The sequence below is a fragment of the Camelina sativa genome, chromosome 4, assembly GCF_000633955.1.
Source record: "Camelina sativa cultivar DH55 chromosome 4, Cs, whole genome shotgun sequence".
Taxonomy (NCBI): domain Eukaryota; kingdom Viridiplantae; phylum Streptophyta; class Magnoliopsida; order Brassicales; family Brassicaceae; genus Camelina; species Camelina sativa.
Window position 1 is genome coordinate 23,728,591 of NC_025688.1, and position 26,621 is coordinate 23,755,211.

Sequence of the window (26,621 nt, forward strand, 5' to 3'; positions counted from 1 at the left end):
TTCTTCCATCCTCTCCACTAGATCATGCACAGATATCACTGAATAAGCGGATAAAAAGGTACCATGCACTTGTAGTAGGACTCGGTATAAGAGATTATTGCAAAGCTACAACCAGAATCACTGAATCTAATCTAACATCAGTAATATGTATGTTATGCAAGGTAATTAAACAGATCACATGAACTTATAAGAGAAAATCAACTTGAAATTAGTAATGGATAGCACTTTGAATAAATGATTAAAAACTGAAATTGTATATTATGAAAACGATTCCACTGAAGACTTCTGTTTTACAGAAAGTATTTCATCAATGGAAATGATAAACAGATCAAACAAATGACTTACAACCTTGTTTTTTTTTGGTCAACAAAAATGACTTGCAACTTACCAAAAAATTCAGAGAAGCTGCAGCCTCATAATAGATTTGCAAATATAACCTGTCAAGTAAAATACCTTGTAAGGAGGATGGCACACAAGAGAGTCACAAGATTGTCTATAAGGGGACTGATGACATCAGATGGATCATTAGGCAAAGCAAAGAATCCCAGTGTAGCCTGTCCGAGAAAACACGCATAAATTCAAGAGAAAATAGAGATACAAAACATAAAGCACTAGCTTCATTCTTTTCTTTTTATACTCGGTGTAAACGAGAAACTAATCACCTTCATGACACGATTTCGAGTTTCAATGGTCAGCTTCGGTTCCACAGAGACCAGTGTTGTGCATGCATTCAGAGCGAGTGCCTGAACAAGATTTATTAGAAAGAGAAATTGTATCTGCTTGTTTGAAAGAAATGCCACATGGTACAGATTCTTGCATAGATTACCCTACCTGAGTGTGCAGAACTTCAAGACTAGATTCTGCAAAACCTTCATTTTCATCTCGGCCCATCAAAGTCAATATATAATCAAGCATCTGATCTCTTCTTTTCAATGGGAATGTAGCACCACTTTCTGCAGCATTTATGACAGCACGACCTTCACACAAAGACGCAAGAGATCAGGATCCTATATACTCTCAAGATGTCCCAAACATTATACCCCCACCACATGGGGCGGTGTAACATAATACAAAAAAACAAAGAGAGGAAAGAAACCGCTCAGTCATCGTAAGAATGACTCCTTCACTTATATTTCAATGCTGTACCAACCTAATAAATCAATAGCAGTTATAACAGCTTGTTTTGCCGTTTGTTGCCGCACATGAAGAAGCCGCGAAAGCATATTAGTGCCCTGCGGTACATGCAAACAAAATCTGATTATGAAATTGGAATCTAAAGGTAAAAGTGGTGCAGAAATAGTAACATGGTCACTACAATTCAACATAAATCACTGTCTGTCCACAGAAAACTATTCGGATTTCCAAGTTCTTCTTCATAAATATTTTAATTTCATTAGATGGGTTTTCCTAGCATGACACAAAGTCAATCTGGCGGGTAATTTTATAACAGATAATAGAAAAAGAAGCAGGATGGAAGAATGAAGATTTAAAAACATACGACAAGTGCATCTATTCTGGCCTCAATAACCGATGAGGGAGCATATTTTGCAGCATATCCATACATCAAAGCCAAAGCAGCATGTATATCATCGCTGTTTTCTGTTTTATAGCTCTCAGAGAAGAGAGATAAGATCCTAGAATAAACACGAGAACGTTAAGTCAGTTTTATGTCATAAATTTTACAAACATGTGGTAAACGTGACCAACTCTAGAATGCCTGGAGGAAACGATATGACTAATAAAGGAGCTAATAACAATATGACCAACATTTTCGGCTTGTGCAACTACAGCTTTAAATGTGCAACCTTTAAGATACAACCTTCCACAAGTAGAAAATTTGTGATGATATATAGGTTAATTAAAAGAGAAAAAAAATACTAATAGGTTTGACAATGAGTGACAGATATAAAGGCATATCAAGAAAGTGTATGTGGCGATGATTTCATTAAGTCAAGCAAGATAAACCTTTGGAAAATACTCTGCCCAACATTATCTACAATGATTTTCAGCTTTTCCAGTACAGTGTCCAAGTGGGAAGCTGCAACCTACGCATTCAAGTAGCATATTAACATAGGGTGAAAATCAACATCTGAGCTATGTAAAGATAGGTAAACTTAAAATACCAGCCCCATGGCCTTCGCCAAACCAAGTCTATTTGCAGGTATAGAAATGTCAGCCTGTTCGTACATCCAGTCAATCTTGTCACGAACATACGCTCTATCATTAACTTTCTGAAGAAGTATTCCGATACACCTGAAATTAAAGCAGAAGAGGTTTATAAAACAGCTCTCCGCTCGATTATCAATATAATTACTGGTAGTCTGCTATAAACTAAAGTTATTTGCAGCTTTCAGAGACAACTCAAAACTTATCAGCCATCTATCAAAACCTGAAAATAAGCACTTAAATCACAAGGAAAACAAGCTTCTTCAGCCAGATAGTAAAGTACAGAAAGAATGTACATTACAAAAATCATTACAGGTACTAGAGTGGCTTTAATAAACTTCATTAATAAGCAATGCCAATCAATGTTATACATTTTCTAATTTTGAAGATTGACAATTTTGATCCACATGCTGCTTGATGTCAGAAAAAAAAATCAATAATCCAAACCAAATATTTGTGCTCAACAACTAACGTCAAAATAGTGCACCAATAAGAAGTAGAGATAGCTCAACTTCATTAGAGACCAGAACAAAATGAAAATCCAAGAATTTTACCGGTGTAGAAGTGCTGCATGGTCATCATCCGGAGTGTAAAGAATGTATTGTTTTGCAAAAGAATTTCCAAGAGATATAACCCAGTCCGCATCCTGGGTGACATCCAGTGATTCTGCTAGAAACTGTATAGCAGAACAATGAGTACAAGTCATATATAGAACAAGCTTGATTAGTCTTGAGAAAAAAAAAAAACTTGATTAGTCAATTTCATAGATTTATAATTGCCTTGTGTTTAGGCTTTTAAGAAACTTCAGCTAAGAAAAATGTTTTTAATTCCTTCACACTAGCTGAATAAGCTTACATTAATTATCATATCATCCCATGTTTCCTGGTAAGTTGGATCAAGCTGCAGATCTTCTGTGTCAAAGACATACGCCTTCATTTTTGGAATCTAGAGCTTACCAAATGTGAAAAATAATTAGGGTTACTGGTAAACTCACATTTGATATGAGTAACTAAGAAAAAACAACAACATTCAGTAGCTCTTATAGCCGTCATAATTGAAGTCATATCTAGAGGAAATATGATGCAAAAGTAAATATACTAGGAACTACGGTGCAATCTAACCATATTTTTCGCTCTCTAGTAGCTGATTGGATACCAAAAATAATATATTAAAAAAAACTATCAGAGTATCTTGCCAAAACAACAGTGTACCTCATCTTGCCAAAACATGCTAATGTTTTTTGGAAAAAGAGGGGACAGATAGCCAAGGACCTGAAGGAAGTAACAACAGAGTGGTTAAATAAAAATAAGCTATTAAAAAAGCATTTAGACTTATGGAAAACAAGAATACATTTTGAAATTATGGGACATAAAATGTGAGTCTGTAACAGGAGTTGTGAAATTACTGACACAAACTTACCGTCAAAATTTGGGATGCTAATTGGTCTTTAGCCAGAGGGTTGTGCAAAAGAACCACCAAACGGGTAAACAACTCCTGCGATATATGTGTATATGTGTTTTCAATTTTATGATCTTGCCATACACGACAAAACTTATAGATCATATGAAAGGGCATACGAACAAATTTACCTCAGGGCTAGGAATATCAGCACGAGCTTTACACTCGATCAACATGGGAGTGGTTGAAGATCTACGTCGACACAGTTCAGATATACATCTACAGATCTATCAAATTATATCAATAATACCGTTAACTCAGGTCCAATCTCTGAAAGGAAAAAATCTAGGCAGCAAAAGAAAGATCTTACTGATGCAACAGCGCCGGTGTAAACCTTAGGGATAATCATTTTCAGTAGGAAAGGCCAAAGAATGTACTGCAATTTCATATATATTTTAGCATTAAAATCTGAAAGCTATAATTGGATAGTTCTATAATAAAAGACAAATCGCACCTCCATCTCCGGGATAGTAACGGTCAAGAGCAGAAGACCTTTTCCACAAACTGCTCTTAGCTGTGTTGGACTAACTGGTTCCCCTTTTGCCTAAGAGAAATATTTGTAGATCACATAAACTTCTAGAAGAAAACATAGAAGTAACTTGACTTCAAACTTGTTCAAGTTATTTGCTCCTTATATACAGTTTTTAGAAGACTCCAAAACTTGGAACAAGTTAATAAGAAGACTCAATCACACAACGTGGAGCAAGATAACAACCATGTTCCGTTATAACTAACAGCAACACCCAGGAGTCAACCTTAACACTTTTCTCGATTTTTTCTTAAATGAAGCCAACAAGTCACTTATTTTTTACAAAAACTTTAGCTGGGTGGATGAAATATCTAAGCACCAGAAAAAGTGCATGAGATAACGGCAACAAAGATACTAATTTTTCATTGCATTTGGAACACTCGGCAGGACATGAGGATACGTATACTTAGGCTGCCTTACTCTATAAATATCAACAAAGAAGGCAATTCAAGCTCAAGGGATCGGGAAACTAGAAACAACATTCAATTTTTCTACTTTTCCCTTGTTTCGATTTTCTCTTTCTGTTTCTAATTTAAATCTTCTTTATTTCCGACCATTGTAATCATATTATTCGTGCATAAAAACTAGTTTTCCTCTTGTTATACTACGGCACATGAGCACCATACCTTATTTTGTAAGTTAAGTGTTATGTTATATGGTCTTACCTTCAGATTTTCACTCTCTCCTATTGCAGAATGGCGGACAAGGTATTCAACAAATAATTCCCCAGATGGACCGGCCAGATAGCAGTGTGAAGCCATGACCACGATCAACTGTCATCAAAGCAGAAGAACAATGCTAAAGCATGCCTATTTTAGTAGTAACTAAGAAAAAGATATCACAGTTTGGTACCTCTGAAAGGGCTTTTCGAACAGCTAAACTTTGCTCATCTAACAAAGAGCTCGCAGTATCGACCAAAAGAGTCCGTTTTGAGTGCCAGGCTTCAAACAACCTCCGAACGCGATGCAATATCATTAAGTTGGGATGGCAGATAACTCTAAATTTAAAATTTATACTGATATAAGATTAAGAAATACACCTCGGAAGCAGATGTTTCAAGATGCAAAGAGCACCAAACGTCAAAGGGTCTTCTTTCAACTTGCATTTCTGGTGAAAATATACGAGGAAGACAGGGATTTCAAGGATAAAAAGCCAGTAAAAGATATCACACAGCGGTGTGGCAATAAATAGTTCTTAAGTCTTTTTTTTTGTTTTTTTTTTTTTTTGGTCAAAAAATAGTTCTTAAGTCTAATATGAGTTTACACGAAACCATTCCGTCAATCAATTTTTTTAAGTCTCATATAAGTGCTAGGTACTGCCACTGTTTGGCATTGCATAGAAAAATAATATCTAGAACCATATCCATCAAACAAAGTTTGTCCTTACGTTAAGAAGAAATGTAAACAAATCCTCGGGGTAAACCAAGCCAACAGTCAGAAAACACCGCTGCACTTCATTGTATGTCTGCAACATAAGTAATAAAGAACAGGCAAAAGATTAATACATCGCTCACAAACTGAAGGTTAAAAAAATGAGAGAGGCCTGATACATTAACAGCACACTCTCACCCCTACCTTGCAAACTAAAATTGAATGAAGGCGATCACTTACCTTACGTCCCACTGAAATATCTGAGCACCTTCTGCGTTCACTATTGACACCGATCACAGGAAGAAGTGTTGACAGAACAACTGTGAGGTCCTGACAAGAAACAAAGCTTTACTGACACATTATCTAACAAACTATTTTTATCCTTCCAATACCGCATCACATTTTAATAAAAATGTGCCAGATGACTGTAAATAATGAGGCATATTAGCAACAAAAAATGATGGAAACACCATACCTCAAACTCAAGCAGTGGAGGACCAGACTCGGAAAGTAATGAGGCATTTAAAAGATTGTGAAGACTAGACGTTGCCAAAAGAGCATCGTCATGGTCTCTCTTATACCTAAAATTTGAAATGAAAGGAATGAATAAATGCTACACTCAGAATTAAAAATAAACACAAGTTTACACGAAACCATTCCATGGCTTGGTACATACTTCTTTCTAACTTACCCAAGCTTTAATTGGTGGGAAAATATATTAAGCAGACAGCGAATTTACTGGGCTCTGGGCCTTTGAGAAGTAAAGCTTGAGATAGAACGAAAAATAGAAGAAAAACAAAACTTACAGTTCAAGTATTGCTGGAATAAGCCGTGGTAATGCTGATTTCAGTTGTGTCCGCGTGATAAGACCGACCATCTGACCCAAAGCCTCTACAGTAGATACTCGTACCTTATTCAGAAGAGAAGCAACTAACTCAGCACATTTTAAAGTCACGAGGGCACGTCTGCAACCAGAACTAGCAAAATCTTGCAGAGATTAATCTTCTTACATTCTGAATATCAAAGAAACAATTTACTGGGGGAAAAAACCCAGAAAACAAACTTTCCTTTCTTCATTGTCTTTGTTATGAAATAACAGTCTGTGAACATTTACGAAACATATGCTTACCCTGGTAATCTTTTGAACAATTTTAACTGAAACACACAATACTATTAAAACCTAAAGTGGCGAATAATACTAAAAGAGATAAGGGACTCACCTTATGATCTCGAGAAATTGCCCAAACTCTCAACAAAAGCTCAAAAACAGAGTTCAGAAATGACCTGCATCAAATGAAGCCATTGACTTGAGTGCGTTCAACACAAAAACTAGCAGAAATCAAACAGAACAAAGAAAGTGGTCTCACATGACATCACTGTCAAGCGGAGAATCTGATGTAAGATCTGTGATGTATAGCCACACTGCCTGAGACCAGCACTTAAATGCTAGACATAAATTCAATGATTAATATATGAGACAAAATAAGCAAAAATAAGATAGTGCAAGATACTAGCTGGGATATTTGAATTATACAAGCTCTTCCTTGTGTTTGATATTAGCACACATGCAAAATTGCATGATATAGGTTGATCATCTCTTCCACCATTTTCGAGAGTGCGAAGATGTACAGATCAACAGGTTAATAACCTAATTTTCTGTTAGTGTGAATTAAATTGCCATATTGGTTCAGCAAGTAAACAAACTCTGACCTGATGACCCTTCTATTAGGCCAAATTAGAGTCAACTAACCACAAAGTACAGGAAAAAAAAATCCAGCTTATCATATGAGGGGGGAAATTTGGCACAAGGTAGCAGTTTCTATAAAAGAGTTTCACACCCTAAACAAAAACGGATTACAAAATTTCACTGTACCATTTGCAAATATTGGTCGGTGTAAGTCCCTAACATTCCCAAGAATAGGCGACACCCTTGAAAGTACATCTTTCAGGCGTGGAGTGAACTGCAAAGCTTCAAAGGAAATATGAAAGAAATTCAAAATATCAGAGAACTGCAATTTCAATAAACTTTCCAATATGAGAAACAAAAAAATAAAAGGGACGCGGATGAGAGTTAGAAATTAACCATCAGATGTGGCAAAGTCAGCAAGAATTTGAACCATAGCAGGCGAAGCTGTGGCCGGACCAGACAGATGAAGAAATATTTCGTCCATCATCTGTCAATCAATTTAAAAGGATCAAAATTACAATAAAGAGCAATAACTTGGACTTTATAGAAAGAAAAAAAAATATAGAATTGGTGAAGGAAAATCAAGGCCAGCGTCTAATGAAAGAAGCTCCATCAACCTCCAAAATGACAGTAGAGAGACAATGGACCAACTTTATTCATGACACTATCTAAAATGCCTCAATTCAAAAATTAACATGATGACAGATGACAAGTCTCTACTATGGTTTTCTCATCAGCTCCAAATTTTTTGTCATACAATCTATCAAAGATAACAACCTACTTCAGCATTGTTAAAAAAAAAAAAACAACCTACTTCAGCATACTGATCATTCTTTAAACTTAGATCCACATATACGTGCAGCGCAGAATGTAAATCCAGATTGTAATGTATCTGACCACCAGTCGCATTGTACTAGAGGTCCAAAAATTACCCTATGAATTAGCAAAGAGGGAAAAAAAAGACTTACAAGATCAGGAAAATGTGTTCCAATTGAGACAAGCAGCCCTGACGCTTGCCTTTGCCAATCAGCATTTAGTTCCTGCGTTATGATGAACCATTAAAAGATGCTACAATAATCAGGAAATACGACGAGAAAGTTTTTTAAGAATTGCAGTACGTTTCCCCTGTTTACGTTGCTTATGTATGATGAGAATTTCTCAATCATCTAATCCTAAATTCTGTACTTCAAATTTCTAGGTAACACCTGCTACAGGAATGAGCAACATATGATTCACTTTGTGTCCAGCGCATTACAAACCTTCTTAGATTCAAGCAAGTAACCGACACATAGATGGTATACGGAAGAAAACAGACATCGAAACAGAAATATCCAAGAGTGAAAAGCCACAGAGGACCATCTATCCATCTTCAAACAAGCTACTTTCCAAAAAATTCCATCTACGGTTCGAACTGCACTATGTAATCTCTAACTATACAGAGTATAAAAAGGAAGTACTTAAGAATGATGAAGCCTTCACAACACAACACACCTTGGAAGATATTATCTCAGCTGTAGCAATCTTAGCAAGTTTCCCCATGAAAACTGCATCACTCTCCCCTTTCTCCAACGCACCAACACTAAACGCCATTACTTGAAAAACCCCAGCCATGTTACCAAACCGCTGCAACACCGAGTAGCAACAGATTTACGCACAAATAAAAGAAAACAAAAGACGATGAAAAGAGACCAAAAACAAAAAAAAAAACAAGAAAACAGAACGTTACCCTTCGTCCTCCACGAGACACAGCATAACAACAATCAAGAACCAGAAGCGGATTCCTGGGAAAAAAAAAACACACAACAGTTACAGTATCAGAGATCTCCCAATACTCATTATGCATGTCTTGTGAATGAAGTAAAAAGAAGATAAAACAGTACATACAGCGAGGCAATATCTCTAAGAGAAGCCATGGAAGCTTCTCTAACCACAGAGGAATCATCAGCTAGAGACGATACCAGAAGTTGAACAGCCTCTGCCAACAAATAAACAAAATGTAAACTTTTCGTTTCCTAATCAAAAGACTTGATCAACAAAAAAAAAAAAAAAACATAATAGCCTTTGCCAAAACCAATGTTGACCCAATTACACAATTCAAAAAATTTCAAGCAAAACAACCAATACACTAATCAATTGAGATCAGATAAACAAAATTGAAATCAAAAATTTCAGGCAAAATAAAAAAGTTTGTGTTACCTGGTGCAGGGATTGAGCTCCCCAAACTTGAAGAAGCCATTCAAAAATCGATCAACTCCTCCACCTAATTCAAAAACCCAGAATTTTGGAATATACCAATAATTCAACCGTTGTGATCGACCAAGATTTTTCCGATGGAGAAAGTTACGACCGAGAAATCAAGAGCTCTGAGCTCGTTAGTTATAAATTTAGCGTCGCCTCTTCTCGGAGAGGAGGGACTTGAATGTTAAAAAGGAAAAAGTTTTGGGGAAGAAAACAAATATATGAAACAAATCAATATGAACAAACAATGGACCCATACCCGACAAGACGGGTCGGGTCGGGTAAAATAGCGGGGTTTTTTTAAGCCCGTTGCTTTTGGATCATTCCTTTGTTCTATTGTTTAAATTATTTAGATTGATAAGAATGCTCACATTATTGGCCCAATTATTATTTAGCGGTGCTCTCTGTTCGTCTTTTTTTTTTTTTTCAAAAGTAATATAATTTTTCAATAAATCATCACATCACCTATATAATACTTGATTAATTTCTCTTATAGTTAAAACATACAATGAAATATGATAACAATGGGAGTAGTGACATAATTAGGATGATGATCAATATTGTGACTGTATGCAATAAGATATCTATTTTTTAATGTTTATTAAAACAAAGACGCAAAATAAAAGAAAATGTGCTACAGGCGGTTTGAACCCATGATAAGGAAGTCTTCTCTATCATTCCTAACACCACTAGACCAAAGAAACTTCTGAATCACTAGGGCCGAAATTTGTATATAATATATACGACCGCAAGCTGATGCTTCATTGGCTTAGCCTATGGAAGAATAAACAAAATACTCTTTGTAAATATTTAGAGGATTCGCCTATTGGGGATCAAGATCATGATTTTTGTTCTACCATATTCGAAAATCGTTTTGGCTATCTCGTTATTATAAACACTTAATTAGCAATAATGAGATATTTCCTAACGTAATTTTGTGAGTACACTTAGCAATATATATATTTCCATACGTTTGCTTCATTCTTCTTAGTTTTTTTCTCTTTAAATATTAAGTTTGCTAAGAAGATTTTCTCTTTAAAAAACACAAAAAAAATCTAAAAAACTCACTTAATTTCTCAAAATTCTTCTTTTTTTTTGGCCAAAAACAGTACAAGTCTCAAAAGTTGTTGTAAGAGGGTAATTAGCTGATCATAATGTTTCCAACAAAATTATTCATCCTTTGCACACCACCAAACATGTGTGTTGAAATTTCACAGTCACTAAGCTTAACACTTCCTTTTGAGTCAACTAGAACATTTCCATCCTAGAAAGAACATGATGGAAAAAAAAATGATGTACATAAAGTGAATTGGTATTAAAGTACCTTAAGATTTCCATGGATGTGCCCTAGTTTATGAAGATGAACAAGAGCTTTTAGAATCTCACATCAGCTTCAACACCAGCGTGTAGTCCTCATTTACATCATTTTTTTTTCCATCATGTTCTTTCTAGGATGGAAATGTTCTAGTTGACTCAAAAGGAAGTGTTAAGCTTAGTGACTGTGAAATTTCAACACACATGTTTGGTGGTGTGCAAAGGATGAATAATTTTGTTGGAAACATTATGATCAGCTAATTACCCTCTTACAACAACTTTTGAGACTTGTACTGTTTTTGGCCAAAAAAAAAAGAAGAATTTTGAGAAATTAAGTGAGTTTTTAAAAAAAAAAAAATAGCAATCACAGCTTCCTCAAGACCTTGTGGATAGTCTGATTTCATTATGCTGAAGCAGGAGCCCCACCACAATCCACCGGTTGTTACCATCTCTAAAAGAAGAATGCGTCCTCAATAGATTTGGATGATCCACTTCGCTCAATTTACGAGTAGAGTTTAAAATTTCATAATGTATTTAATTTTTAATTTTAGGATTTAATTTGCAGTATACCGTATGATTTTTTTTTTTACATAATCATAATTTAATCGATTTAATTAGATATGTCCAGTATTTTAATATTGATAAAGTGTGTAATATTAGAATGGGTAGGTTAAAGTCTATTATGACAATAAACTTTTGAGTAATTACTTAATTCTTTTATCCAAAACGATTAACTTTTGAATAATTACTTAAGCTCATATTTCTAAATATTAAGTTTCCTAAGAAGATTTTCTCTTTTTTTTATTAAAAAAAATACAAAAAAGAAAAGAAAAAATCTAATAATTCACTTAAATCTCCTAAATTCCACAAAATTCATACACATTCGATCTCTCTAAAAGAATTTTTTTAAAATGTATTATCTTATATAATAGGAAATTACATTAATTTCCTATTCATACATATATATTTCCTATTTTAATTTGGACCCTTTCTCAGTTTTTGTTTTGGACCTAGGTTAAACTTTTTTCTTAGGTATAAAGGCTCGACTGCTCGAGCAAAACACGATTCGATCTATCATATTCTGAAATCAGTTTCAATCACAAAATCCAATACTCGCTCCCATTATCATCGGGGAGGAGAAGTTTCCACCACCGTCCCGGCCGTACTGATCTTAGATCGTCGTATCCAACTATAATATTATGGGTTCTCATGGTAAGAGTAAGAACAGACGAATAAGAGACGAATCCGATGATTCCTCCTTGGAAGAAATAAAGGAGTACATGGCCAAAAGAGCTCTGAAGAAGGCAGTAAGAGCATCAAAGAAACTTAAGACGTGGTCAGTGTCAGGTTATTCCAATGATTCAAACCCTTCTGGTGATTCGAATCTCACCGAGACATTCGTGTGGCGGAAGAAGATTGAAAAAGATGTTTACCATGGAGCATCTCCGGATGAATTCTCTGTTAAAGCTGAGAGGAGAAGACGTAGGGGGAATCTGGCAGAGGACGAAAAGGTTAAGAATAGGAGAGAAGAGAGTGCAGTGGAGAAAGCTCGACATGAGGAAGATATGGTATTATTGGCTAGAGAACGTGCTCGAGCTGAGTTTCAAGATTGGAAGAAGAAAGAGGAAAAGTTCAATTTCTATCAGAGCAAGGTGAGGCCAGCGACTAGATTAGATCAAGGTCGAGCGAAGCCAATCGACGTCCTCTACAAGTACGTGGATGATTCAGATGATGTGAATATCGAGCTTAGTGAACCTTACATGGTTTTCAAGGGACTTGATATTAAAGATATGGAAGAGCTTCGTGATGATATCAAAATGTATCTGGATTGGGATCGAAAAACTCCAACACGGGTACAGTATTGGGAGGCTCTTAGCGTGATATGCGACTGGGAGTTAGCTGAAGCTCGTAAAAAGGATGCTCTTGATCGAGCTAGAGTTAGAGAGGAGGAATTGCTTGCTGCTCAAGAATGAGGACTACACGCTGGTGTTGAAGCTGATGTGAGAGAACTTCTCGATGGGAAGACTCACGCGGAGCTTGTACAACTGCAGTTTGACATTGAATCACAGCTGCGTTGTGGAGCAGCCAAAGTAGTAGAGTATTGGGAAGCGGTTCTTGAACGTATCAGTATATACAAGGCAAAGGCTTGCTTGAAGGAAATAAACGCTGAGATACTCAGGAAACATAAACATCGCCTCGAGAAACTTTCAGATGTGGTGGAAGAAAATGAGGAGGAGGTCAACGGCATGAATCTTTCAGATGATGAAGAAACATCCTCACTAGAAGAGGCTGGTTCATTTTCACCAGAGCTCATTCACGGTGATGATAGTGATCAAGAAGCAATCGATCCTGATGAAGACAAAACCCTACTAGAAAGGGAACGGATGGTTGTGTTGGAGGAACAGAGGAAGCGGCTTAGAGAAGCAATGGACTCAAATTCATCACAAGTGGAAGATAACTTGGAGCTTAAGGCAATGAAAAGAATGGGAGCAACGGAGGAAGGTGATGTTGTATTTGGCTCTAATGCTGAAGTGAACCTTGATTCCAAGGTATACAAGTGGGATGACAAGTACCGGCCAAGAAAACCCAAGTATTTTAACCGAGTTCACACGGGTTACGAGTGGAATAAGTATAACCAAACACACTATGATCACAACCCGCCTCCAAAATTTGTTCAAGGGTACAAGTTTAACATCTTCTACCCGGAATTAGTAGACAAGACTAAGGTTCCCACTTGTGTTATAGAAAAAGATGGGACAAGCTCTGAAACTTGTATAATCCGGTTCGAAGCTGGTTCGCCTTATGAAGACATTGCGTTCCGGGTCGTGAATAAAGAATGGGATAAATCTCACAAGAAAGGCTACAAAAACACGTTCGAGAATGGGATTCTGCATTTGTACTTCAACTTTAAACGACATCGGTACAGGCGTTAAACTGATCGGCGTTTGGCCTGGCGAAAACAAACTACTGTATTTTTCCTTTAATATATATATTCTATTTATGTTCTATATAAATAAATTATAAAAACTCACTTCAATTAATTTATTTTTGATTTATTTTTTAAATGAAATATCATATCGAATATTCTCTGACTGGTTGAAAAGGAGAAGATGAATAAAATTAGTTTTCTAAATTAAATCTCTCAAAATCTAAAATTTTATAAATTTCCTAAATTCCACAAAATTCACCAAAATCATGATTTGAATCGGGATGTGTATAAGGCAGGGAATGATGTCATGTCGCGTTGAGAAAACCCTAACGATTGGTTCCGTCCACCGAGCAAAGTTGAGAAATATTACGACAAAAAATGGGTGCAGAGAGTGACGAGGAGGATAAGCGGTACGAGGCAGAAGAGGAAAAGCGGTACCAGGCAGAAGTCGCGTATTGGGAAGAAGTGTGGAAATCTAATAATGTAATCATCTCTCATCTTCTTTTATCTCTTTTATTAGGTCGTTTTGATTCACCAAGCTGTAACCCTAATTTGTAATCAGGGGTTCGAAATTGATCATTTGAAGATACCAAAACGCTTTGGATTTGTTGGAGTTGCGCCTATCAGTTTTAGAGAATATAATTACGATGATGAACTCCCCCTTCTCATCTTATATGCTAAGATTGGGGTCCATAAGTTTAATATGTCAAAGGTAAATATTTAAAAACCTAATCTCTTTCCTCCTTATTTTCTTTGAGTGTTTCCCTTAATTAGTTAATTAATTGTTAATTACGGCAGGGGACGAACCTCCAGTTCGATAGTCTTGACATACTCAATGAGCTACCTGAACCTGGATATCGCACATACCATATAACTTTCCTTGTGAAGGATCCAGGTCGCCCATCCTGTCGACAATTTCAAACTAGTGTTGTTCACTTAGGCCATAGAAAGAAGTCCGTCACTTGGTTTACTGCTAGGTTTAAGCCCAAACATCCACGTAAGTACTCTCATCCAGTCTATCATAACAACAACAAATTCTTCTAATTCCTTTCATACTATATACCCTTAGCTAGTTTCCAGTCTTTTTATGCCTTCTGCATGCATGCACACTTAAATGTCGTGTGACTTTCTCTGTGTATGGGGAACAGGACCTGGGCGTCTTCATTACGGACCAAGACCTGATTGCTACCGACGTGAACTGCCTGAGTGGCCTCCAGAGAATGATTTCAGTGATAAGAAACGTTTCTACCTGGTAAGATATTAAGACCCTCCGTTAAGTTTCACTTTGATTTTGCTCCTGACATTGATGTGATCAATATGTGATGTGTTTGCTTTTTTCAGGTGGAAGAATCAGAGCTGCTAAAATATGACTGGATTCGTCTATACATGGAATTTGCATTCGTCGAAAAGAATGAAAGTATTGCTAATCCCGATCTGTCAAAATTGGTGATTTTAATGGTGGCTGTGGAACCTATGGGGAATGCCGAGCCGCCAAAGGATATACTCATGGCCAGAGATGCAACTTTCTACATAAGGTACACTTACCCACATATGGGTCAGCGTCAGCCTATGTCTCCCCGTCATCACATAGCTATCGTCAGAAGAACCATGAAGATACACACCCTCTCTCTCCTCTTCATGAGTTCGTTTGCCAAAACTTCTAGCGTAGTAAGACCGGATCCATCTGATAATGTGGTACTACCTATATAATATATGGATCACATAATAAATTATGAATGCTCGAAAGTTTGGTTTTCTTAACTGTGATGGTTTTCGTACATCTGTGCGGCGTTTTATATGTTACTTTTACTATGCGTTTGCTATGAATGTGCTTGGTGTTTATATCAAACTAAAATAGTATGCAACTTTTGCGTATCCAATGCAAGAAAAATCTTTGAAGTTTAATAGTAGTTATTACAGTTTTGTTGCAAGTTACTAGTTAGAAAGGGTCATGATAAAACTACAACTAGTTGTACTAGTCAAAACTGGATCAAGACTTTAATCAGACCACGCCTTCTTTGACATTTTTTTATGAGTATATTTACCATTATTTTCTTCATCTGCTTCCCTTCTTCGAATCTCTTCTTCATATCGTAGAATTCTTCTTCCCGAGACAATTCTTCTTTGCTACTCTTTTTTTTTCTTTCTTTTTGTTGTTTGATGAAGACTTGCCTTGTAAGCAACCCATTGGTTTTGATATCGATACCATGGACCTAGGGTTAAATTATCAAACCTTGATCTTTAAAACTTTGATTTCGATATCGTTTGCCATTTCATTCCTAATTCTTTTCAATCTTGGTCAGAAAACATATACAAATCTATGGTTTTTTCATTGATAAGCACTAACGATCTCCAAAGAATGTTCAAGAACCAAAAAAAAAAATCGAAATCTTTTTAAACATTGCCAATTGACCAACACGCCTTGGTGAATCAATAATATTCTTCAGATTGCCTTTGTAAATCCTCTGAAGAAAGCACACTTGAATGTTAGAGTTATAAAACCTTGAAGATCATCTGCAAAAGTTTGAAAGATGATAAGTACTAGCCAGAAAAGAAAAAAAAGGGCAATTGGTTGCTAAACCGTAAGGCACAGAAAAATGAATTAAAAAAAGAGCTAAGTGGGATATCTTACTTACATCTACATGGATCAGTAATAAAAAAAGAACATATGCATTTAGATCAAACAACCATAATAGAGAATCTACCAAACCCTTAGAAATGAAGTTTCTTGTATGTGCTTCCAATATCAGCTTACCAGCTTGGCTGGTTTACAAATTACAATGTTGTCTAAGGGTTTTTCAAGGCCAGTTTTCTCTGCAAGGATGGTTTGATCAAACTCTCTTCTTTTCAACGCAAAATAATTTAGCTCTTATCAGAAGAAAAAAAAAACTAATCAGCTACAATGGGTTTTTTAAGCTGCAAATATTCACTCAGTTAAGCCGATTTATGATACCCAAATCTACATGCAAGTTCTGAAGTTCCTTCTAATTGTATTTTTACTTTTTAAAAATAATTAACTCTGATTATTTAACATTTTAACTACTGTATAGTTTTTAAAGTGAAACGAAAAAAAACTTGTGGTTAAGATGATTGCCAACGCCACGTATTTTATAATATCTTAATTTGTCAACGTGATTATACTATTTTCGCCTTGAGGAGCCAAATATATTTAAATATTTTTTATCACGTTTATAAAAATTATTTGGGTTCGAATAGTAATCGCAATTTTGGTTGTGCAGGGAAAGCGGTATTACAGTGCGGTACGATTCAATTGCAGTATGTGCAAGAGAAATATATTGCGGGATAAGTGCGGTTTGTACAAAATAAGCGGTATAGAATAATGTTTGATTGGTGAAAAAAAACTATTTGCGGTACATAATTAAATATTTAAATGATAAAAAATACAAAAATGTGCAAATTATAATTTAATTAATAAATTTAAACTCATGATTTTGTTAATCTTGCTATTTACAATAATACTATCTACATTATTATTAATAAGATTTATATTTACTGTATTTGCAACCACATGTTACAAATTTATTTGTTAACATAGAAACTGAATTTATAATTATTTACATCAACTATTACATGAAATTATATTTTTTTTGGTGAAAAAACTATTAAATTATTTAACTAATATATTTATTGTATTTAATCATTTGAAAAATACCTTATCAATCAAATGCTACATATGTTTGATAAAAAAGGTAGTAGAATGTTAAGGGGATGTAAAGTTCCAGTTTTAATCTTATGCAGATATATGTAACCGTATTAAACTAAACTCTTTAATCTAATATAATAGTATCAGTTGTTCAACAAAAAAAGTTTAATAAAAAAGGTAATATGTAAGTGAGAGAAGAAATAGGAGATAAGAATAATGTTTTAAACTTTTTGTATTTGCTCTCTTTGTAAAATAGTGGAGTAGTATAGAAAACATATTATTTTAATTATTAACAATATATTATCTTTGCGTTTTTCAAAACCGCTGGGTAAAAGAGAGATAGCTCTTACAAGAACGGTTCAGTGTATAATCCATTAGACAAAAACGCAAATCTTTTTTTTTTTTTTTTTTTTAAAACTGCAAATTTNAAAACAACTGATTGGTGACTAAGTACGGTTTTGACTACAAAAAGTTTGAAAAACGCAAAGTATAAGTCGTCGACAAAAAAATGTGTTATTTATAGTCAACAATAATAATGTGATGTGAACTCTTTTTCATGGAAAAAAAAACTCTATTTTTGTTTTTCTATTGGCCGGCCGGATGGATAGATTGGGCGGTGTGGATTGTAGTTAGCCGGCTTACGATCATATTTAAAATTTATTGTTGCTTTTTTCCCCTCTTTTTGTCGACTTAACTATTTTGGATCTAATATATGAATAATTACCTTCTGTTGTTTATTAATTTTGTTAGATGAATACTCGTATTGGTCTAACATGAGTAATTTTAACTTAAATAAATAAACTATCATTTTAACCAAGCATTTTCAAGAAACAAAAAAAAAATCAACGTACAGACGTTCACTATATATTATTTCGACAATCTTACAGTAAGATTCTGTCGTGACATTAAAAGCCTGTTAACTCAATATCAACAAAACTCTAGCATTGAACGAGCTACAAGTCTCTATTTCAGATCCAGAAACCATAAACGTTAAATTAACCCTCTTAATTCTATCTTTGATTTGTGAAAACCATCTAAAAACCAAACATGATCCAGCACATAGACGTGTGTTGTCCCCAAAAAAATGTGTACTCTCTAGCAAAAACCGAAATTAAAACCTTCTTTCTTCTTATAATGATCATAGCGATTCGTGCGCCTTATATCATTTTTGCCAGTCTTCTTCCCACAGTAACAATATTTTCATTAAAAAAAAAAATCATTTCTTTTATTTTAATTAACGTAGAAATGAACAATGATTTAAATTAGAGCACTTGAATATAATAGTACACCGGCCACAACCCCACAATTCACAAACTTGAGAAAGAGAGAGAGAGAATATGCCCAAACTTACCAAACCTAATCATTTTCCTAGTTAACGAAAAAAAAATAGTATTGTTATTTGGTAAGATGATGTCACTTTTGATTCCTTTTTTAAAAATCGTTTTCATATATCTACAGAAAAATGTTTAATACATATTTTTGTTCAAGTTTTTTTGTCTAAAATATACATTGTGGTTCCATTTAAATAAATATGATGGTTCAAAACTTCAAATTAGTATTGTTAAAAAAAAATTGAATGACTTTATTTATGTCCACGTATATGTTTGGCTCTTTCAACGTTTAGGATAATTAATGCTTTGAAATCTTATAACTAGTTATAAACTTATATTAGGTAAGGTGAACGGTCCAAAAATGCATCTTTTCAAAAAAAGTTTTAAATTTGAGCGAGGAAAGCATTAAGGACATTGAAATTGTCACAAAGTAGGGGAATTCCGAGGGTTAAATGTTTTGGAGATACTACTATGACTACTATGTTTTTGAGAAGTATGTACATGTGTTGACAAGAAAAAAAGTATGTACATGTGACATGTAAATATATACTGGAACAGTCATCACTACAAGTATAGAACGTTCGCATGTATCATGTGTGCATGCCATCTGATGTGCACCATAACTATTCATTAATGCGATCCACCCAAAAACAATGGATCTACCTAACAATCCATCCCCATCTAGGTTATTCTAAAATCACACGACTTACATCAAATAAAAAGTTTCACATGTTTATATCATTCACAGGTCACAATTCGTTTGAAGAGATTATAGAAACAAATTTTGGAAAGAGACAGTGTAATAGATATCCACGGTTTTATTTGTGTTATACATAAGTCAATCGCTTTAAACCCTTCGAATTTATATAAACCATCGGGATCTTTTTTTATGTAAAGAAAATTAGTTAAGTTGTTAAAAGTTGAAACTTCCAACAGTTAAAAAAAACATCAAGATGGTTTAAAAATATATTTTTAAAACTTTATATACTTGTAATTAAGAAAAAATTGCCAAACTATTCGAAATTATTTTTTATAAATAGTTTTCAAATAAAATAACGAACTAATTTATCGCGTCTTTGGATTATTATTATTCAATTTAACTGTTGCATTTTCTAATCAAGAATAATCACTTTCTAGCAGTACCAATCAGCCGAATAATAAACCTAAACCAAAACCACCCAAAAGGGACAGATTGCATCGTGGTGGTAGGACATTCATAAATGATTTTTTTCCTTAAGTGGAGGGCCGTCACACAATACTTTTTGTCTAATATATAGATTATTGGTCTACAAAATAAAATGCTAAAATATTATATATTATCTATTTGTATGATATGTGAAAAACTGTGAGACGGTCTGGAATGTTAGAATTTGGTGCCATAAACAAAATATTATCATTCTTTTTCCTTTTTTTCTTACAATCATAGAAAATTTGGCGCCATAAACAAGATAACATCTTATAATTTCTTCGTATACGTGGAGGGCGAATTGGAAGAATTACGATAAAGTGGATGGTTTGGCATAGATGTCATTTGTGTTACATAATTCCAGTTAACGATAATATATATATTTTTTAAAATCATAAGATATGGTTAACATGTAATGTCACTACGAATATCAAATTCACAAAACTATCCATGACTTTATCCACACAGAATTATTTATGTTTCAAGTACACAGACCCAAGAGAAAACAACGACAATATAACAAAGAAAACAACGACAAATAATAAATAAGGAAGAAACAAATGACTAAACATATGAATTAGTAACCACTCTTTAGTATAATTTTTGTTCTGGAGCTTGATTTGTATTTACAACATATATGTATATTATTCGAAAGATAAGATTCTACCACTAAGTTAAAAAACAAAAACTCTTAGCAAAATAGTTGGAGAAAATTACTAGAATAAACTTGTATTTTCCTCTTTAGATCATTCGAGAGAGAGAATATGAAAAAGGACAAAACCTCTATACATGTACAAACATGACAAGTCATTATCCGCCACGTAGATTGGTCGGTTCCGCTTCGCTGGAATCATAGCGATGTACTTGTTTAGCCTGTTCCCATAATTATTTAAAACAAATTTAAATCTCTACCCGCTCCAATCACATAATTTTCAACAAAAATTAAAATTTTTATTTATTATTTCTAAATAATTTCTCAACCGGTAACAAGTCACAAAGAAGGCGCCACCTCAGATATAAGTAAGAGCACAGAGTAGAACAGAGGAACTCATCATCAATCACATCTCCCTCACTCTTCTAACATCTAAGACGATTTAATCTCAGCCATCCGTCCGATCATGCCGATCAGAAACATCGCCGTTGGCCGTCCAGATGAGGCGACCCGTCCCGACGCCTTGAAGGCAGCGTTGGCTGAGTTCATTTCAACTTTGATCTTTGTCGTCGCTGGTTCAGGCTCTGGCATGGCTTTTAACAAGCTCACTGAAAACGGAGCCACTACTCCTTCCGGTCTCGTAGCTGCTGCACTGGCTCATGCCTTTGGACTTTTTGTAGCTGTCTCCGTTGGTGCTAACATCTCCGGTGGGCACGTTAACCCTGCCGTCACTTTCGGCGCTTTCGTTGGTGGTAACATCACTCTTCTCCGTGGTATCCTTTACTGGATCGCGCAGCTCCTCGGCTCAGTCGTCGCTTGTCTCATCCTCAAATTCGCCACCGGCGGCTTGGTATGTCAAATTAGTTATTTTTATCTGTTTTTGACCTATCTTCTCCGTCAAGTAACTAATTAACGTTTTGGAAATTTTTAGGCTGTGCCGGCTTTTGGACTCTCTGCCGGAGTAGGAGTGTTGAACGCTTTCGTTTTCGAGATCGTGATGACATTCGGGCTTGTTTACACCGTCTACGCCACCGCCATTGACCCCAAAAACGGGAGTCTTGGAACAATCGCTCCCATCGCAATTGGTTTCATAGTTGGAGCCAACATCTTAGCTGGAGGAGCTTTCTCTGGTGCCTCCATGAATCCCGCCGTGGCTTTCGGACCAGCGGTGGTGAGCTGGACGTGGACCAACCACTGGGTCTACTGGGCCGGACCTCTTGTTGGCGGTGGAATCGCCGGACTCATCTACGAGGTTTTCTTCATCAACACCACCCACGAGCAGCTCCCAACCACCGACTACTGAATTAATCTCTCTTTTTCTCTCTTGTGTAATTTTATCCGTCTTTGAATTTTAATGTTTTTGTATTTTATTCCGTTTGTGTAATTTCGAACCATCAAGGGGTTTATGACCGTTGGATGATCTTCTAGATGAATCCTTGTCCGTTGATTTCAAGAGTGGTAATTGCAACTACTATAATGTGAATTATGTGTCCATCTCATCTTAAGTGTTCAAGTGTTCCAGTCTTGTCATTTTTTTCCAAATTTTTAATTTCCACATCAGTTTTATTAGTTGATAAATGGAGACATGGAGTAGTACATATATCTAAAATTAGTTACATTAGATAGCATAATGAACTATTGAAATATGTCAAATTTTAAGAAATGAGAAAACGAATTATGAGTACTTAATTTAACCTATAAAACTATTGTGGTGCTAAGGATATAACGCCTAGCTAGAGAAGCTTTGTTACAAGTTTTGATCTGTTAGTGTCAAAAAAAAAAAAATCGTATACGCATGTAGAAAGTTGAAAGTTGCGATTGTTGGCGTACGTTTTGCAATAAGGGAGTAAAATGAAATTGTGGGTCAGTCAGTGAGAGTAGTAGTGATATATACGGCTTTTGTAGTTTTCTGTCCATGTGTATTTGCATTTTGTAAAAGTTGTGAAAATTAATGAAATAACAACGAGAAAATTATTTTACTTATTTAATGCAGTATTATTGTTTTGCAAACGTAGATTTCAATCATACCCGAGATTATATGATGTTGTGGTCAAGTCAACAACCTGACGTTTATCACGTAAAACGTCTAAATTAGGATCTAGTTAAATATGTAATTGGATAACAATGAGACTATAACTGGTTAACGGCAATGATGCGAAGCACAATTGGGTATCGAAAGTAGAATGAATCAGTTGACATAATTACATTATTTATGACACGAATGCTAAGGTTGGAGTGGAACGAGGTGAATATATATATATGGAAGGCTACTCTTTGGTGAGTTCTATCTATTAGGTTATTTAGGCAAACACTTTTCTTTTTTTCGTGTGCGGTAAAAATCTATCAAACACTTGCTTCTCTTGTTTTACTTTTACAAAATCCTTTTGAACTGGTCTGGACCAAATCAAGCCATCCGAAGAAGTGTCTCTGTGTTTACATCTGGCTTGTGTCTTCGTTTTTGTTCCGATATGTCGGCGAGGAGTATCATAGGGACCTATCGGTCTTTGTCATCGACATGCTACGTTCCATAATTCGAATTCTTTTTGGTTTGGCATTAGATAGATTCAAAATCTTTGGCCAAATGGATACGGATCGATGTACATAAGCACGTGAAAACGCCTGCGCCAATTTTTAGCATCTTCCTTACTATTCATTCTTCTTTTCTTCTACAAATCAAGAAAAGTTTGAAATTTAAATTTTGGTCGCACAAGCAGAATCGTACACGTACTGGTTCAATTGTAGACATGGTAATGTACTAATGTATCTTATGATTACTTGTTTGTTATACAAAACATCATCGTAAGTATATATGCATGGCTCGTTACATTTGTGTGTACTGTTGAGTATCTTTCCAATGTCATCAACATAACCTATAATTGAATTAAGATTTAACTGAAGCTTAAACAGGCCATTAAGATTCATTCTGTTGTATGATTTTGGTGAAAGAAAAAAAGTGGTATATAGTAATATACTAATCCAGAATGTTCGATAATTCACTACCCATGTGCCATTTTGGAAACTTTAACCCAATTTTCTGTTTCTCTTTCCCTTTTCCCGAGAAATTTGTAATTTGCCATCAACTTTTTGTGAGTGAATAGTATAATAAGAGTACACACATAACTCATACCAGACCTTATCAATCATATGGCTCTCACAAAATCTAATAAATTGAAAAAAGAGGTCGGTCACATGATCTAAACACAAACTTTGCTTATACGCACACGGACAGGGTTACCCGCAAAATCGAAACTAAGAATTCAATCTCAAGTGAAACTCGAACCCCATCTAACCGCTTCGTATTTGACTTGAAAAAAACGACTAGCTGCCTAGTTGCACTAATCTCTATAATATGTAGTTTTAGATTTTACTAGATTTAATTTCTAGTTCTCTAATATACCTAAAAGCAATTTAGATCAAACTTGTTGGTAGCATTCCCCTTTTATCTCCCCGCTATTGTGGTTTGTGGAGATGAAAACAGAGAACTTATTTAACCACGTTATTGGCAACAAATTATATGTCACAAACGTTAAAATTGTCATTAATAAAAACAATATGCCAATATGGGATACAGATTCGCACGAGGGACAAGGCCAAAAAAAACTAATCAAAAGTGATTGAAAAATCGACAGTAAAAGAGGACAGCTGGTCGCTATCGGCTAAAAAGTAAATAGATGAGGGGACCTTTGCATAAATTATTGATGTTAGGTCCCATTTTCCACAGATCTTCATCATTAGATTTTCTTCAACAACAATATGGCTTCTTCCAAATTATATTTAGAACTAGTATTCCAGCCTTCAAGGGAATAGTAGTTTTGTTACCCTTACGATTTTTGTTGAACTATGATAGGTAGTATGAGAGAACTTGAGTACTTAAACATAAAAAAATCAAAGTTGTAGTGAGTAGAATAATACCACATGACTGATATATTAACGAAAAGGCTTTATATTTACTAAAAGTTAAAACTGATTACACACGTTGTAGGGTTTGTGGAGTAGATAATTTGTTAACTCTTCGAATTGGAATGGGCCGGTGCGGCGGTGCCAAAACATTCTTTTATTTTAAAGTTTTGCTTCTTTTACTCCAACGATAACGTCACTTCTCTATCTAACATTTACAACATGTTATTAAACCATATTTTTTCAGAGGTGGGACAACACCCTACTTTGACAATTTTCTTCCCTGAGTGAGTCTTTAGCTTTCGAACTTAAGTTATTTTTTTCGGTTTAGAGTTACTTGTATGTTTTGGTCGCTTTTGTTTCCGGTATGAGTTAAGGTTTAACGTTTTCTGTATTGACATCATATAAATTCTACGCTAAGTTCTAATTACAAGTTTATGTGGTTGTAGACCAATCTTGTTGGTTTATATTGTTTTTAAAAGATTTAATTTCTGTTGCTAAACCAAATCCAACTCAACATAGATCTCACCTTCATATACATTTAACACATATTTTTCTATCACTTGTCCAAAGTGCATTATCTCGAGAAACCGTAAGAAAGCTGAGCTTTTGAACCTCTGTTAGTTAGTAATGTGATCTCGAGAAAACTAGCAGCTTTGCACTATTCCATCATTCTTTTCGACAAGAAATGACACAAAACTTGGAAAACATTGGAGATAACGTTTTAAGACACTAGGTTTTGAACCCACGCATTTATTTGATATATTTTGATAAAAATTATATATGATTGATTACGGTAATAAAATATTATCTCATAAAAAAAATTAAAATTGGTACTAAAAAAAAAAATTAAATTTCAGATACACAATTTTTTAAAATATAAAAATCAGTTGTGTTATAAAATCAAATCTGATAAAAAAATCATAAATTTAACTTGACGTCCAGACGAGGCAAATCAAACTGATAACCTCACATATCCTAAACCATTTTTTTGACCACCAGAAAAACGAAACAATTTTATAATCATGAATCTAACTAGTTTTCATCTTTAATTGATCGCTACCACCTATGTTTTCATGTTTTTTATTCAATGTTTTCTTATTCTTCATATTTTTTCTTATCATTTTCATTATCAAATTTTATGTTAATTGTCATCGTAACTTTTACCGTTTGATTCTTCGTTATACTCTTTTTCTTCTTTTTCCTCGTCAACTTCTTCACATTCTTCCACTGAAAAACCTTTTTTAGACTACCACACAACTTGTTAACCCATCAAACTCCAATAACAAAATCATTTCTTTTCTCATAAAATTTGGGAAATTCATGATTACCAGCATAGTCAACACATGTACCCAATTATTGACACTTTTATCCATATACTTATTTGGTTTTAGATCCACACGTTTAGAAACTTCTCAAACCAAAATCCTTATTTGGTTTATAATATTTTAAAAACATAATAAAATATACTAATAATTATTTATTTAATATGAATCATATGATATATAGAAATATGAGTACACTATAAGAACATATTAATTATAAATAAATAATATCAATTATATTATATCATCCAATAATATCAACTGTATCATATTATCAAATAACCGCAATCGTATGTAACAGTAACCGCTTGAGCCGTAACCGTATTTAAACGTAACCGTTTAACCGTTTGTTAAACGGTTATGGTTAAGGTTACAAAAATTTCTAACCATAACCGATAGTTAATAAACCTTAACCGTGACAACCGTAACTCTGGTCATGCCTATGTATAGCTAATAAAACATGTGTGTTTGCCGTCCATCTTTCTTCTTTAAACTCAAAATTTGACTCAAACATCAAATTAAGATCTTGCGATGTCAATCCTTCTTCCTTAGACCCAAAAAAAAAATTAATGAAAGAATATCAACTCATCTATAATATCATACACAAAAAAATGTTTTATAGCTCATAAGAAATAAAAAGCACAAATGTAGATAAATAAGATAATTTATGTTTTACATCAATATTTATAATATTTTAAACTTTTAAAAGGTTTCGAAATATAAAATTTGAGCCTTTTAAAAATGTTCAATATTTATAATATTTTAAACTTTTAAAATTTAAAACTTATAATATTTAAAAACTTTTTATAAGCTAAGAACTTTTAAAAGTTTCAATATTTTTTTGAAACTGTTTAAAGTTTTAGTTTGATCAAATA

At 34.4% G+C, this 26,621-nt stretch overlaps 3 protein-coding genes and 1 long non-coding RNA gene across 4 annotated transcripts in view; 3 read left to right on the forward strand and 1 right to left on the reverse strand.

The window, feature by feature from the left end:
• LOC104784227 (protein SHOOT GRAVITROPISM 6-like) overlaps positions 1–9,635 on the reverse strand; it is a 15,687-nt gene extending 6,052 nt beyond the window's left edge. Inside the window, exons 1-31 of the mRNA XM_010509282.2 lie at positions 9,407–9,635; positions 9,095–9,185; positions 8,937–8,991; positions 8,702–8,833; positions 8,179–8,250; positions 7,607–7,697; positions 7,397–7,492; positions 6,891–6,969; positions 6,744–6,807; positions 6,330–6,433; positions 5,999–6,104; positions 5,764–5,853; positions 5,540–5,617; positions 5,193–5,260; positions 5,006–5,105; positions 4,819–4,926; positions 4,079–4,168; positions 3,935–4,000; positions 3,756–3,851; positions 3,586–3,660; positions 3,378–3,437; positions 3,022–3,111; positions 2,721–2,842; positions 2,124–2,253; positions 1,966–2,045; positions 1,499–1,634; positions 1,151–1,232; positions 832–977; positions 663–743; positions 454–554; positions 4–17 (exon numbers count right to left, since the gene is read on the reverse strand). Coding sequence (XP_010507584.1) covers positions 4–17; positions 454–554; positions 663–743; positions 832–977; positions 1,151–1,232; positions 1,499–1,634; positions 1,966–2,045; positions 2,124–2,253; positions 2,721–2,842; positions 3,022–3,111; positions 3,378–3,437; positions 3,586–3,660; positions 3,756–3,851; positions 3,935–4,000; positions 4,079–4,168; positions 4,819–4,926; positions 5,006–5,105; positions 5,193–5,260; positions 5,540–5,617; positions 5,764–5,853; positions 5,999–6,104; positions 6,330–6,433; positions 6,744–6,807; positions 6,891–6,969; positions 7,397–7,492; positions 7,607–7,697; positions 8,179–8,250; positions 8,702–8,833; positions 8,937–8,991; positions 9,095–9,185; positions 9,407–9,446 — 2,743 coding nt within the window. The 5' untranslated portion in view covers positions 9,447–9,635. The remainder of the gene's footprint in view (positions 1–3; positions 18–453; positions 555–662; positions 744–831; positions 978–1,150; positions 1,233–1,498; positions 1,635–1,965; positions 2,046–2,123; positions 2,254–2,720; positions 2,843–3,021; positions 3,112–3,377; positions 3,438–3,585; positions 3,661–3,755; positions 3,852–3,934; positions 4,001–4,078; positions 4,169–4,818; positions 4,927–5,005; positions 5,106–5,192; positions 5,261–5,539; positions 5,618–5,763; positions 5,854–5,998; positions 6,105–6,329; positions 6,434–6,743; positions 6,808–6,890; positions 6,970–7,396; positions 7,493–7,606; positions 7,698–8,178; positions 8,251–8,701; positions 8,834–8,936; positions 8,992–9,094; positions 9,186–9,406) is intronic.
• LOC104784228 (cactin-like) lies at positions 11,962–13,695 on the forward strand. Its single transcript, XM_010509283.1, has 2 exons — positions 11,962–12,670; positions 12,758–13,695. The coding sequence occupies exons 1-2, from the start codon at positions 11,962–11,964 to the stop codon at positions 13,693–13,695; spliced, it is 1,647 nt and encodes a 548-aa protein (XP_010507585.1).
• On the forward strand, positions 14,632–15,089 carry LOC109132620. The gene is made up of 3 exons (XR_002037633.1): positions 14,632–14,688; positions 14,840–14,943; positions 15,033–15,089. It is a non-coding gene; the product is annotated as an uncharacterized LOC109132620 (long non-coding RNA).
• On the forward strand, positions 20,900–22,029 carry LOC104782101 (aquaporin TIP1-1). Its single transcript, XM_010506926.2, has 2 exons — positions 20,900–21,374; positions 21,456–22,029. The coding sequence occupies exons 1-2, from the start codon at positions 20,991–20,993 to the stop codon at positions 21,825–21,827; spliced, it is 756 nt and encodes a 251-aa protein (XP_010505228.1). The 5' UTR covers positions 20,900–20,990; the 3' UTR covers positions 21,828–22,029.